At 43.1% G+C, this 12,376-nt stretch overlaps 1 protein-coding gene across 1 annotated transcript; it reads right to left on the bottom strand.

Moving 5' to 3' along the window:
- Positions 1-2,427: 2,427 nt before the first annotated feature.
- LOC113934698 (keratinocyte proline rich protein) lies at positions 2,428-4,215 on the bottom strand. Its single transcript, XM_027616236.1, has one exon. The coding sequence runs from the start codon at positions 4,213-4,215 to the stop codon at positions 2,428-2,430; it is 1,788 nt and encodes a 595-aa protein (XP_027472037.1).
- Between the last annotated feature and the right edge of the window lie 8,161 nt (positions 4,216-12,376).

Raw genomic sequence — 12,376 nt, forward strand, 5'->3', positions numbered from 1 at the left:
CCCTCATCCTCCAGACAAGAGGGTCCTTGTTTAAGTGTATGTTTGAGAGAACATGGGGAGAGATCTAATGAGAGTCCCCCTCTGGGTATTTCAAGCCTCCCTCCACCCCCAGTCAGGGGCCTAGGTGATGGAAAAATAGCGGTGCCTCACAGGAGTCATTTGGGCCCTGCCAGGCCCCTGGGAGCTTGTGCCACGGAGCAGATAGACTCCTAGAGCAGCCTGGATTTGAAAAGAAGAAGCAAAGGTAAAACTGGTAAAAATAACCTGTCCAATAAAAGTAATTTGGAAAAATGACTGGGTTGATACAGGAAATATCTCTGGAAGAGGCAGGGACTATGACTGAGATGAAAGATGCCATGTGTAGTAGAAAAGAACGTAGGCTTGGAATTGAGTCTGGCTGTGTGGCTTTGGCCTGTGTGCTTAGGTTTCCAGCTCTGCAAAATGGTGAGAGAATAATGCCTGTGTGATGGGCTATTCTGAAAATTAGAGAAGATATATATACAGAAAATCACACACATACATATACATATATTCATGTTCTATATGTATAAGGTATTTTACTAAACCAGTAACAACCAAACATTCTTGGGCATCAGAAACACCTGAATGGCTGGTTAAAACCCGGCTTCCCAGGCCTCACCCCCAGAGTCTCTGCTTCAGTAGGTCTGGGGTGATGCATTTGTATTTGTCACAAAGTCCTATGTGGTGCTGACGCTGCTAGTCCAGGTACCACCCTGAGAACCAGTGCTCTAGGCTGTAAGCTCTCTGAGAGCAAAGAAGAGTTATTTCTGTCCCTTTTACTAGTGCCCACCTCATAGGTAGGCAATGAATATTTGCCAGTAAAAAAAATAAATGAACGAATGGACTTCACATAAAGAAACTCAGTTTTCCTTTGCCGGGTGTCTCTTGGGTCTCCACCTCTGACACTGCAGAACCAGATCCCTGGGGCAAGGGAAAGACATCCTCAGAGCCAGGCCTTAGATCTGTGGTGCCCAACTGTGGAACTGAATCTGTGAGGCCAGGCCAGAGCCACCCCCTGCTGTCCTCTTAAGAGGACCCCCTTTATCTCTACAGACCCTGGTGGCCTCGGGGCACTGTCTCCATTTGGGGAAATGTTCTCCTCAAGAGCACTCATTCTACAGCACCCATCTCATAGGCAGTGAGTGGGGAGAAGAGGCACCCCTCTCTCTCCAGCCCCTCTAAGCCCCACCTTCATGCTGCCAAGACCACTAATGCCCAGTGGGATTCAGGAGCGTGGAGGAACACAAAGACAACCGTGGGTGCTCCCTTTTTTACAATGTCAAAAAAAAAAAAGAAAAGGACAAATAGTTTATTCTGAACAAAAGAAGAGTGTATCCTGTGGAATATCACAGAGAATTTCCAGTTCTCCTCAAGCTCCCCTCTCTCTCCTGACATCCACAGCTGGGTGACCTGCCCAACCTAGACCTGAGACTTTTACCCCCAGATTGAGGAGCAAGAGTTATTCTTCTTGTTCCCTCATTCCTCCTGCCTTTTCATCCAGCTTCTCCCACCAGACGCCAGGAACACTGAGGGGAGACAGAAAACCCACCAGGAAGCTTACCCAGTTAAGGAAAGTTCAGACCACAGGTACAATACACTCAAGAAAAAAAAATTATAAAGAAGCTCATCCCAGAGAGTCAGGAAGGATAAAAAACAGACATTCTGCAGGACTCAGACTATGAGGGTATCATCTTTATTGTTACAGAGAAGGGCTTCTTCTCTCCCAGATTCTGGGGTTGCCTGTCAGGATAGATCATGGCTCAAGCTGCCAACCCACAAGATTTGCTGAGCAGCTGTTTGCCCCAGGAGAAGCAAGGGACTTTAGGGATATTCTCACTCCACTCAAATGGGAGTTTATAACCTTATTGGTCAGGAAAAACAGACACATCTTAAAAGTGAGATAATTCAAGAGACATTGCAAGACAGTTGGCAAATGGCTGGTATGGACAATGCAATGGGTTCTAGGAAGTCAGTGTAGGCTCCTGTGGGTAAGAACAAACAAAAGACTCCAAGGAAAAGGTCTTGAAAGATGGGCTGGATTTCAGAGGCTGGGCATAACAGAGAAGTGGTCTATGCAAGGAGGGTGGGGAGTGAGCAGAGGCTTGGAGACAGGGACACCTAAGGTATGTTCTAGAGGACACCCATATGTGCCCTGGTGGCCAGACTGGTTTGGCTAGAACTGAGGATGTGTACAGGGGAGGAGCCAGATGTGAGGCTGGAGAGGTGCCTGAAACCCAGGTGTGGATCCTGAGATGACATGCGATGGAGTTTGGACATCACCTCTGCAGCAGGGAGACTGCGACTATCTTTGGAGAGATGCACAAAGAACGTTGGAAATTGAGGTTGCTAGAAAAGGAGGCATGACATTTTCAGGGCAAGAGGCAAGGATGTCTCAAACATGCTTCCTTAAAAATAAGCCCCCTTTGTTCCAACAGAAGAACCTCCTTTCAGTCCAACACAGGTGCCTCCTTGGTCTCCACAATCACGGAAACCCTGTGGCTCTGGAATCCCATCACAAGGTCCAAAGCTGTCACCACTTCCTTGCCACTGGTTATAACCAGCTGGGCCACAGCTGGGGGCCTCGGTGTCCAGGCGGCACGGGGTGGACTCATGGCAGCCTAGGTCTCCCGGGCATGGGATTGGATTTGGTCCCGAGCATGGGCTGCTGGGACAGCGCCCAGGCTCCACACAGGGCTCTGGGCTCGGGCAGGGTGCTGGAAGGGGAATTGGCTCTGGAAGTGAATAAGGTTCCGGGAGCTCACAGGGCTGTGGACATGGACGTGACTCGGGAAATTCACGCTGCACTGGTCTAGGATGTGGGACTGCGCGCGGGGCTGGACGTGGTTCTGAACACAGACAGGGATCGGAACGTTGCCGTGGTGGAGGACATGGGCGGGGCTCTGGCCTTGCACGTGGTTCTGGGCGTGGATATGGCAGTGGATATGGCCGTGGAGCAGGATGTGGACATGAACATGGGGCAGGAAGTGGGCATCTTTGCAGTGATCTCTCTGGACTTTGGTCCAGACGCCGTGGTGGACAGAAACTTGGGAGTGGACGTGACTCTACACGTGGCCTCAGCTCTGGGCAGGAGGCATCCCAGGAGGGTCGTGGGGCACAACTCTCAGAGCAGCGTCTGATGGGGGGAATCTGAACCGCACACTTTTGAGGGGGTACCTGCCTGGGGCAGCAGGGGGAGGAAATCTCTATCCGGCACTTGGGACCACATCTGCGAGAGCAGCCTGAAGTGGGACCCCGAGGACAGCCACTGCTATAGATGGGCTCAGAGCGGCGCGGTGGGGTGCAGTAGTTATAGGAACTCGAAGAACATGCTGATGGCAGCCAGCTGCTGTAGTAGGGTTCAGACCGTCGTGGAGGGGAACAGCTGCGGTAAGAAGGTTGCAGCTGGCGAGGAGGGAGGCATCTGCTTGTGCTCTGGGAGCGACGCTGGGCGGGGAAGCTCCCATAAGAGCCTCGGGCCTGGCACTGAGGTGCACAAGTGCTAAATGAAGCCCGGGACTGACGCTGGGGGGCGCAGTTGCTGTAGTAAGTGCCGGATTGGAACTGTGGCGCGCAGTTGCTGTAGAAAGCTGGGGACTGACGTTGCAGGACATATCTGCCATGGGAGCCCTGATTCTGGCACGGGGTTGAGAATCTTCCCTGAGTCTGGGAAACTGGGGGACAAGCCATGTAAGTCTGGACAGGCTGAGGAGCTGGACGGGGTACAAAGGTCTGGACTGGGCATTCCACATAACAAGTTTCTGTATAACAAACTGGAGCACATTCTACATAGCAGGTCTGAACAGGGCATGGAGCTTCACATTGCACACAGGACACCTCAGGCTGGCATGGGGCCTGGCATTGAACACTGGAAATCTGAGACTGGCATGGAGCCTGGAACTTCACCTGGGTGGTCTTAGACTGGCTTGAAGCCTGGCACTTTGCTTGGGTGGTCTTAGACTGGCATGGAGCCTGGCACTTCACCTGCATAGTCTGGGACTGGCATGGAGCCTGGCATTTTACCTGGGAAACTTGAACTGGGCATGATGTGGGATACCCCACAATTTGCATCTCACAAGGGGCTTGGACCACCACCTGGCTCTTGGCACTGGGGAACTGGGAGGGGTAGAAGGAGGGACCCTTCACACAGCACTGGGGGAGTGGCAGGCAACACTGAATCTGCTGCTGGTCACACATGGTTCTGATGCAGGCAGGTGAGTGAGACCTGACGGTAGAAAAATCAGTGTCAGGAGGGTGAGTTGTTGGGAAGAAGGGGAAGACACCCTGCTTCTCCCCTGTACTTTCATCCCCAACTCTCAACCTTTACCCTAGAACACTTACTGAGTTAGATGGACCCAATATTAGTCACCACTGTCTATGAGACCTGTCTTGGATCTGCCAAAGGACCTAACTGAAGTCCTGATCTGAGGGAACTTCAAAGGCACAGCCAAGGGTGCAGGCATCCAGGGTCTCCCCCTGGAGGGTTGGCATACCAGTGTCCAACACAAGAGGGTGTTAAAGACAACGGGATTCCTTGTCCTAAGTGGCAGGAGAGCACTCTACAGGAGGTAGAGGTGCTTCTAAGGCTGCAGCCTAAAGTGGGGTCTCCACACCCACAGGAGCTTGGATATCCTCACATACATGGCACTGACAACACACACATGTGCAATCATATAAAAATGAGCATATGGGAGCAAGCATTCAGGCACCATCTGCACTCAAAACATCCACTGGAAAGTAAAGGATCCAGTCAGTTATTGGGCAGCTCAAACCCAACATATCTACATTCAATATTTTTAGGTGAATTTGTTTAAATGACCCTCGTGGACATAGGCAAAACACACACAAACAAAACACACCAGCCTTGGAAAGGCTCAGAACCACCATGGCAACTTGCCCAGGCGAGTTGTTGTTGTAAATCACCTGAAGTTGGACAATCTGCTGGCTTCAGAAATATTTTACCCCAGCCACTCTTAAAGGCAGAGAATGACTGCCTAAGATGGAGTAACCCAAAAAGTAAAAGATTCCTAAATCACAAGACTCCATTCAGGCACACATAAGCCCCTACACAACAGGAGCATTACAAACATGACTTGGGGGATTCAGGCATACTCTCTAACACTACACTTATCCAGGGAGAAACAGAGGGCAGTCTCCATTCCTCTGCCCTCCCTAAATTCACCTGCTCATATACAGGCAGCCCAGTGACCAGCACAGCAGGATGGCTGATTTAACAATTAACTCATCCAACAAAACACTTCTCAATAAGCTCCAGATATACTGAAAATGCTTCTAATGAAAGGCAAAGGCTTCCATTCTCCATTAATAAAGAATATCTAAAAACACATGCCCTTAGGGAAAATAACCCCCCTACACACAACTCTTCTTACAAAGTGTAAATTACTAATGCATCTTTTCCAGGGTGAGATGTCCTGATGTGGGAAAATGGTATCTGAGCAGGAAGCCAGCATTATCAAAGGCAAATACACTGACTTCAGACCCTCAGTTCTTCACAAAAACTCCACAGATATTCTTATGTCCTGTAAAAGTCTACCAGACTTTTCTCCTCAGGTTTATGTACCACTCTTCCTCTGCTTACAGTTCCCGCCTCCCTCACTATGCCTCACCCTTGTGAATCTGGGCATCCCCTGAGACACATCCCTACCCCAATCCCAGGACCCAACCACAAGACTCACCCTCCTCACAGCAGGCAGACATTCAGGCTGAAGCATTTGGACAGAGGGCTGTCTTTATATAAAGGGTTCTGGGTCTGGCTTACACCATGAGACAGCTGGTTGGCATCTGCCTGGCTCATCACCCAGGTTGGCATTCCAGCAGCCAGTCCCCTCCCTGTATGTCTGTCCTTGCAGTCACCTACAGAATGTGGGAGTGTCTCACTTCAGTGTCAAAGCTTCTGGACCATGAAGGAGCAGATTCTTGTTTTCTTCCTCCTTCTTCACCCTATTGGTTTCTTCTCCATCCTTAGGAGACCTGGTGGTGGAGATAATGAGGGGTGGCAAAGGTATCATCTGTCCTGAAAGATGATTCCAGGCCCCTGACTTCCTCTTTATGTCAGGTTCTCATCAGATAAATATAAAAAGAGGAAAAATTCCCTAACTTGAAGCAATTAAAGTCACCTGAAAGATGCAACACTACAGAATGAAGAGAACATGGTCAGACCTGAAGCTAACATCACAGGTTGGCTATTTACGGCTGGGTGACCTTTAAAATCAACCTGAATATTAATATACTCAACTGAAAAATGAAGATAATTAAATCTTTTCAGAGTTGTTGTGAGGGTTAAGGCAATTATTTTATGCAAAAGCATCCAGCCAAGAATGATACTCAAAATCTAACATTCACTCAGAGTAAATGCTGACCGTAAGCAACAAGGCACAGCATTTACTTCTACTCCTGAGCTGAGCAGCCTGGTGGCTTTACAGCAGGTGCTCAGCTAATGCTATGGAGTAGTCCTTGAAGACAGCATAGTGCAGGACAAAAGTACTAACCTGGCATCCTGTGAGCCAGATACAGTCAGGATGAGACATCTTTTTATTTTTTGCCTACATAATTTTTGTTTATATAATTTAATAAGTAATCATACATATTTAGAAAAAGAAAAATTGTACTTAAGATTCTAGACATCCAGCTTTTCCTCTAATATCAAAAGATATGTCATAGGTGAGCCTAATTTCCATAAACCAAATAATTAATAGTGTCCCTCTTAGATAGGGCATATATTTTTATGTTCTACATCTACTTACATGTTCTACAATTCTCCATCATTCTATAATATATCTGCAATGCAATGCAAAGTATAGTTTCTTTTTATTATTTTACTTATGCTCTTGTTTTCCTTTGGTGAGATTAAGGGAAAGTGAAATAATCCTTCTGCCTGGATCATTTCACTTTTTTATGTAATCTTCCAACCTCTCTAGGCATTTAAGATTCTGACCAAGCTTATGAGCACAGACTTTAGACAGATTTGGGATTGAATCTGAACTCTAGTACTTGTTAATGGGTGAAAGCTACTTAACCTCCATGAGCCTCAGATTGCTTATTTATAAAATGGAAATAAGAAGAAGAACGTGAAGAGGAGGAAAAAGATATAAGAAGAGAAATAAAAAAGAGGAAGAAAAATTGGAAAAGCCATAGGATTATCATGTGACTTAAATGAGACAGCTGATCTAAAGTAGTTAGTACTCATTTACCCAATTAGCTCTCTGGGCTTTAGTTTCCTCATATGAAGATGGGAGTAAAAAATGCCTCACTAGGTTTTCATGAAGATAAAATCAGATAATGGGTATGAAAGTGCTTTGTGACCTACAGTGCACATACCAGTCCCTCCTATGGAGAAGTCTCTGCCCAAGTCCACCTGACTTCAGAGTCCAAGTTCTGGGTCCCAACGCTCATTCCAAAGGGGGTCTCCAGATATCATTTCAAACGTGCATATGATCATAGACTTTCAGAAGGTCAAAGCAAAAGGGTCCCCAGAAATTTTCCAGTCCCACCCTGTCATTCTACAGCTGAGGACTCCGAAGCCCCGAAAGAGGAACCTCTCTGGGGCTTAAAGCTAATGGCTGTGTTGGAGAGATAAGACTCCAGGTAGCTCTAGTCCCAGATCAGGGCTCTTTCCACTACAACAGAGAAAGTAGTTCTCTGATCACACAATTTGGCCAAGGTGCTCTGAACGTGTATAGCCCTGGGCTTGATATTGGCCTAGAAAGTATTCAGGAAATCAGTGAAGAATAAAAACTGAAAACATAGACCAGCTGGCCTCACCAGAATGTGAATTATTGAGTCCCAGAGTCTCCCTCACTCATCTCTTGATAGGATGTACACTTCCTGAAGGAATTTCTAACTTCTTCCTCTTTGTATCTCTAGATTCCTGAATTAATATCAAAGAAAGGAATGGAAGAATGGCATGAAATTGGGCTTGTTTCACACATCTTAAACCACTGGAGAATGAATTGATATTGTCCAATCCAAAGACCAAAGAGCACTGTGACCCTTGTTACTTCCTGCTTCCTGCTTTTTTTCAGAGAGAGGTGGGAGGAGAGTCATGGAGGAGGATGCTGTGGATAAGTCTTGCAAATGACCAGGAGGTTGGGTGTTAGTTTTCAACAATATCTATAGATAGAGGGGGCTATTTAGAAATATACATGGCTAGACATATAACCATATAAACCGAGGAACAGGTGATAACAATGTAGTGACTTATAAAATTGATATAAAGATATCAAAAGAGAGCTGAGTAGATATCTATAAAAATGATAAAAATAGAGGTAGATATAATGAAATATAGAGCAAAAGATAGAAATGAGTTAGAGATTAAAAATATACAGAAGTATAAAGTGTACAAGCTGGGAGTGAAATAGGTCATGTGAAAGAGACACAGAGGCACAGGGATAGCAACATATATAGATGCATTAATTTAAAAAGATGGAGGCAACTCAAAAGGCATGCATGAATCCAGAGATAACTGACTGAGACTGAGCTCTTGTTATATAACTGTCTCTTGGCTAAGAATTTGACATATTTTAACTCTCTTCATCTTTAAAATAGCCCTGGTGATAATAAAATAATTATCATTATTTTATAGCTGAGAAAATCAAAGTTCAAAGTAGTAGTAAATTGTTGGTGGTCACAAGCTTGGAAATGGCAGAACCAGGATTCAAAGCCAAGTTATCTAGAGATAGAGGCTCAGGAAGTAGATACACAGTGAGACAAAGTTACCTTGAGTTACAGTTACATAGAGAGGCACTCTATGTTTTGTTGTACTATGAGACACTTTTTAGGAGTTATGATCCTTTGGGGCCCAGGCTTGCTGAACCTTAACAGAGTTCACTAGTGTGTTAAGATGACTTGATCCTAAGAGCTAGAATAAATACTTACCTCGCTTTTCAAAGATGTATGTTTTTAAACTGATTTGATAAAACTTCTCGCTTTGTATCATTCACATTCTTCTTTTCATTTGAGTCCCCTCTTATCACTATAATACTGGAGGTGCAGGGACTCACCCCTGAAATGCAAGTAATATTTGTCATCTCAGATAGCTTTCAATCTTTCCATATAAATTATCAGAATCTTATGACCTCTACCCTCAAGAATTGGAGTAATCACGGTTTTATCCTGTCACCCGGATACTACTGAGTTGTCCTCCCCAGTCCAGTTTCAGTGGATCAGATGTGTATTTAAACCACATAGTACCTATGTGTCAACTAGGGTAAAGGTAAAGGCACAAAATACTATCATAGATTGTCACCAAATGGCTGTTTAATAGATAAAGAAATAAGAACACCTCTCTGTGTGAGAGAACAAAGAAAAGTCAATACTAAACAGAGCAGAAGAGCTCCCCAGTTCTGTTTGCAACCACCTTTAACAGAGACATTAAAAATAAAAGAGGAAGCAAGCACAAGAGGGATGGTGATTGGGAACATCAAAAGGACATACAAGGAGATGTAAAGATGTAGAAGGACACAGGGAGAGGCTGGAGTTGGAAATTCATGAACAGAAAATGTGTAGAAACCAGGAAGTAGGTATAAGACCCAGAGTAGAGTTATATATCTACTTTAACTCTTTTTCACATTTTGCAAATTTGATAATGTTGCCTCAATTAAATTTAATAGTAATATATGTACATTTCCTCAGCGGGATAAAAGCTAGGCTAGACAACTTGTACTCCTGCTTATACAGAGAATTTGGGGCCTCTGAAAGGGTTACTGACTATCTTGTAACACTCATACCATCAAACAGTAATACTCTGAGTCTAGTGCAGAACTAAACCAACTACTCTTTTAATCACAGTAAACTCTGACAGTTGTCACCATGGCGAATGGACAGTTCTGCTTCATCAGAAGCTCAGCCTTGTAGGATATAATCGGTGTAGCATCGTTGTGTTATCAATATCCAGTGATTTAGAAAAGTGTAAAAGGGGTTTTTTACACTGGCAAGCTGGCAAAGATACATCAAATGCCAAGCTGTCTTTGGTTACAGAGAAACCTTATGCCACATCCTGCTGCTCAGTTATGTGCTCCCATTGTAGGCTGGTGCTTCATGTCTGATGACTTTTCTCAGAATTCTTTCCTCTGCTCAGAACACTGTCTCCTGACCCTTTCTCCCCACCCACCCCATTCCCCTATGTGTCAGACATCTGCTAGAATTTGTATCACTCCAAGGTCTCCATAAGCCTCACTTAGATCTACTATTACCATTGCCTCAGATGAAATAAGCCACACTGGGGCCCCAACAGTCTTCTTTTATGGGACCTACAAATAATGCACATCTTTACCAATGGGTCTGTTTTTTTCTCTAGATGATGAGCATCTTGGTGGCAGAAGGCTGTGTCTAGCAGAAAGCCATGTTCCTAGAAAGTGTCCACTAAATGTTTGTTGAATGACATTATGAAAATCAGTCTAGTAGTAAGTCCCAGGAGCCAATTAAAAGAGTTGGTTGCCTGATAGGATACCAAGAAAGACTTCAGTAGATATAAGTTGGCTAGAAAGAAGATGAGATTTCACTAAATTGAATATAAAGATATAGATTCCTCTTTTATGTTTGAATTACTTGTTTGCTGTGGATTTCAAAGATAAACTACCCTCCAGTTTAGAGACTGGAACCTTATTATATATATGTTTTTGCCAAAATATAATCTTGAGGTTAACTTATTACTGTAAAATTCCTTTATTTATTGTAAATCTCTTTTATTAACACAAAGAAGACATTAAAATTTGTATGGCTTCCAGAAAAATCACTTAAATTCTCTGGGTCTCAGTTGAACTGGTAAATTCTGAAGTTACTTCTGGTTCTAATAATTGATTCAAATTATAAAGATAGAAATAGAGTGAGAAAGAGAAAAAGAGAGAAAATTATAGATTGAGGTAGAACAATGAAATAAATAAATATAGAGCTGTGATAATAGTGTCAGCATTAGATATATATACAGAAAGATAAGAAGATAAATTTGTATAATAATGTTCATAAGAGTACACAGGTGAAATTAAGATTAAAATATATCATTCTTCATACTGTACATAAAAATTAACTCAAAATAGATTACAACCCAAAAGCTAAAACTATAAAATTCTCAGTAGAAAACATAGAAGTAAATTAGTCAACAGTTTCTTAGATACAACACCAAAAGCAGAAGCAATAAAATAAAAAATAGTTAAATTGGGCTTCATAAAAATTGAAAACTTTTGTGCTGCAAATCATATCATCAAGAAAGTGAAAAGATGTCCATAGGCAATGATAACACTAATTTGAAAAGATATATGCACCCCCATGTTTATTGCAGCATTATTGACAATAGCCAAGATATGGAAACAACTAAGTGTCCATTGATAGATGAATGGATAAAAATTACCTCTGTGTGTGTGTGTGTGTAGTGGAATGTATATATACAATGGAATATTACACAGCCATAAACAAGATGAGATCTTACCATTTGCGACAACATGGGTGGGCCTAGAGTGTATTATTCTAAATGAAATAAGTCTTACTGAGATTTCACTCATATGTTGTATCTAAAAAACAAAAAATGAATAAATGAACAAACAAAAAGCAGAATCAGACCTATAAATACAGAGAACAAACTGATGGCTGTCAGAGAGAAGGGGGTTTAGGGGACGGGAAAAATGGGTGAAGGGGAGTGGGAGATACAGGCTTCCAGTTATGGAGTGAATAAGTCAGAGAGATGAAAGGCACAGCATAGAGAATATAGTGAATGATGCTATAATAGTATTGTATGATGACAGATGGCAGCTACACTTCTAGTGAGCACAGTATAACATATAGAGATGTTGAACCACTATATTGTACACCTGAAACTAATGTAACATTGTGTGTCAACTATACTCAAATAAAAAAAATTTTTGAACCTCAAAAAATGTGAAAAGATAACCCATAGAATAAAAGAAAATATTTGTAAATCATATATCTCAAAATGGACTTGAATCTAGAATATATAAAGAACACTTACAGCTGAATGATAAAAAGATGTGGCAATTTAAAAATGGACAATGGATCTGAATAATTTTTTTTCCATAGAAGATACACAAATGGCCAGCAAGCACATAAAAATATGTTCAAAATCATTGGTCATCAAGGAAATGCACATCAAACCCTCAATGACATAGCACTTCATACCCATTAGCATGACTATAATAAAAAAAAAAGAAAAGAAAAGAAATAGGCAATAACAAGTGTTGGGGAAAACATGGAGAAATTGAAACCCTCAATACATTGCTGGTGGAAATGTACATGGTGCAGCCACTGTGGAAAACAGTTTGGCAATTCCTCAAGTTAAACACAGAGTAACCATTTGATCCACCAAACCACTTCTACCAAAATGAGAATA

This window comes from Zalophus californianus, chromosome 4, assembly GCF_009762305.2.
Source record: "Zalophus californianus isolate mZalCal1 chromosome 4, mZalCal1.pri.v2, whole genome shotgun sequence".
Taxonomy (NCBI): Eukaryota; Metazoa; Chordata; class Mammalia; order Carnivora; family Otariidae; genus Zalophus; species Zalophus californianus.

Coding starts and splice junctions, on each gene's coding strand:
- LOC113934698 (XM_027616236.1), bottom strand. CDS start 4,215: ATGTGTGACCAGCAGCAGATTCAGTGTTGCCTGCCACTCCCCCAGTGC.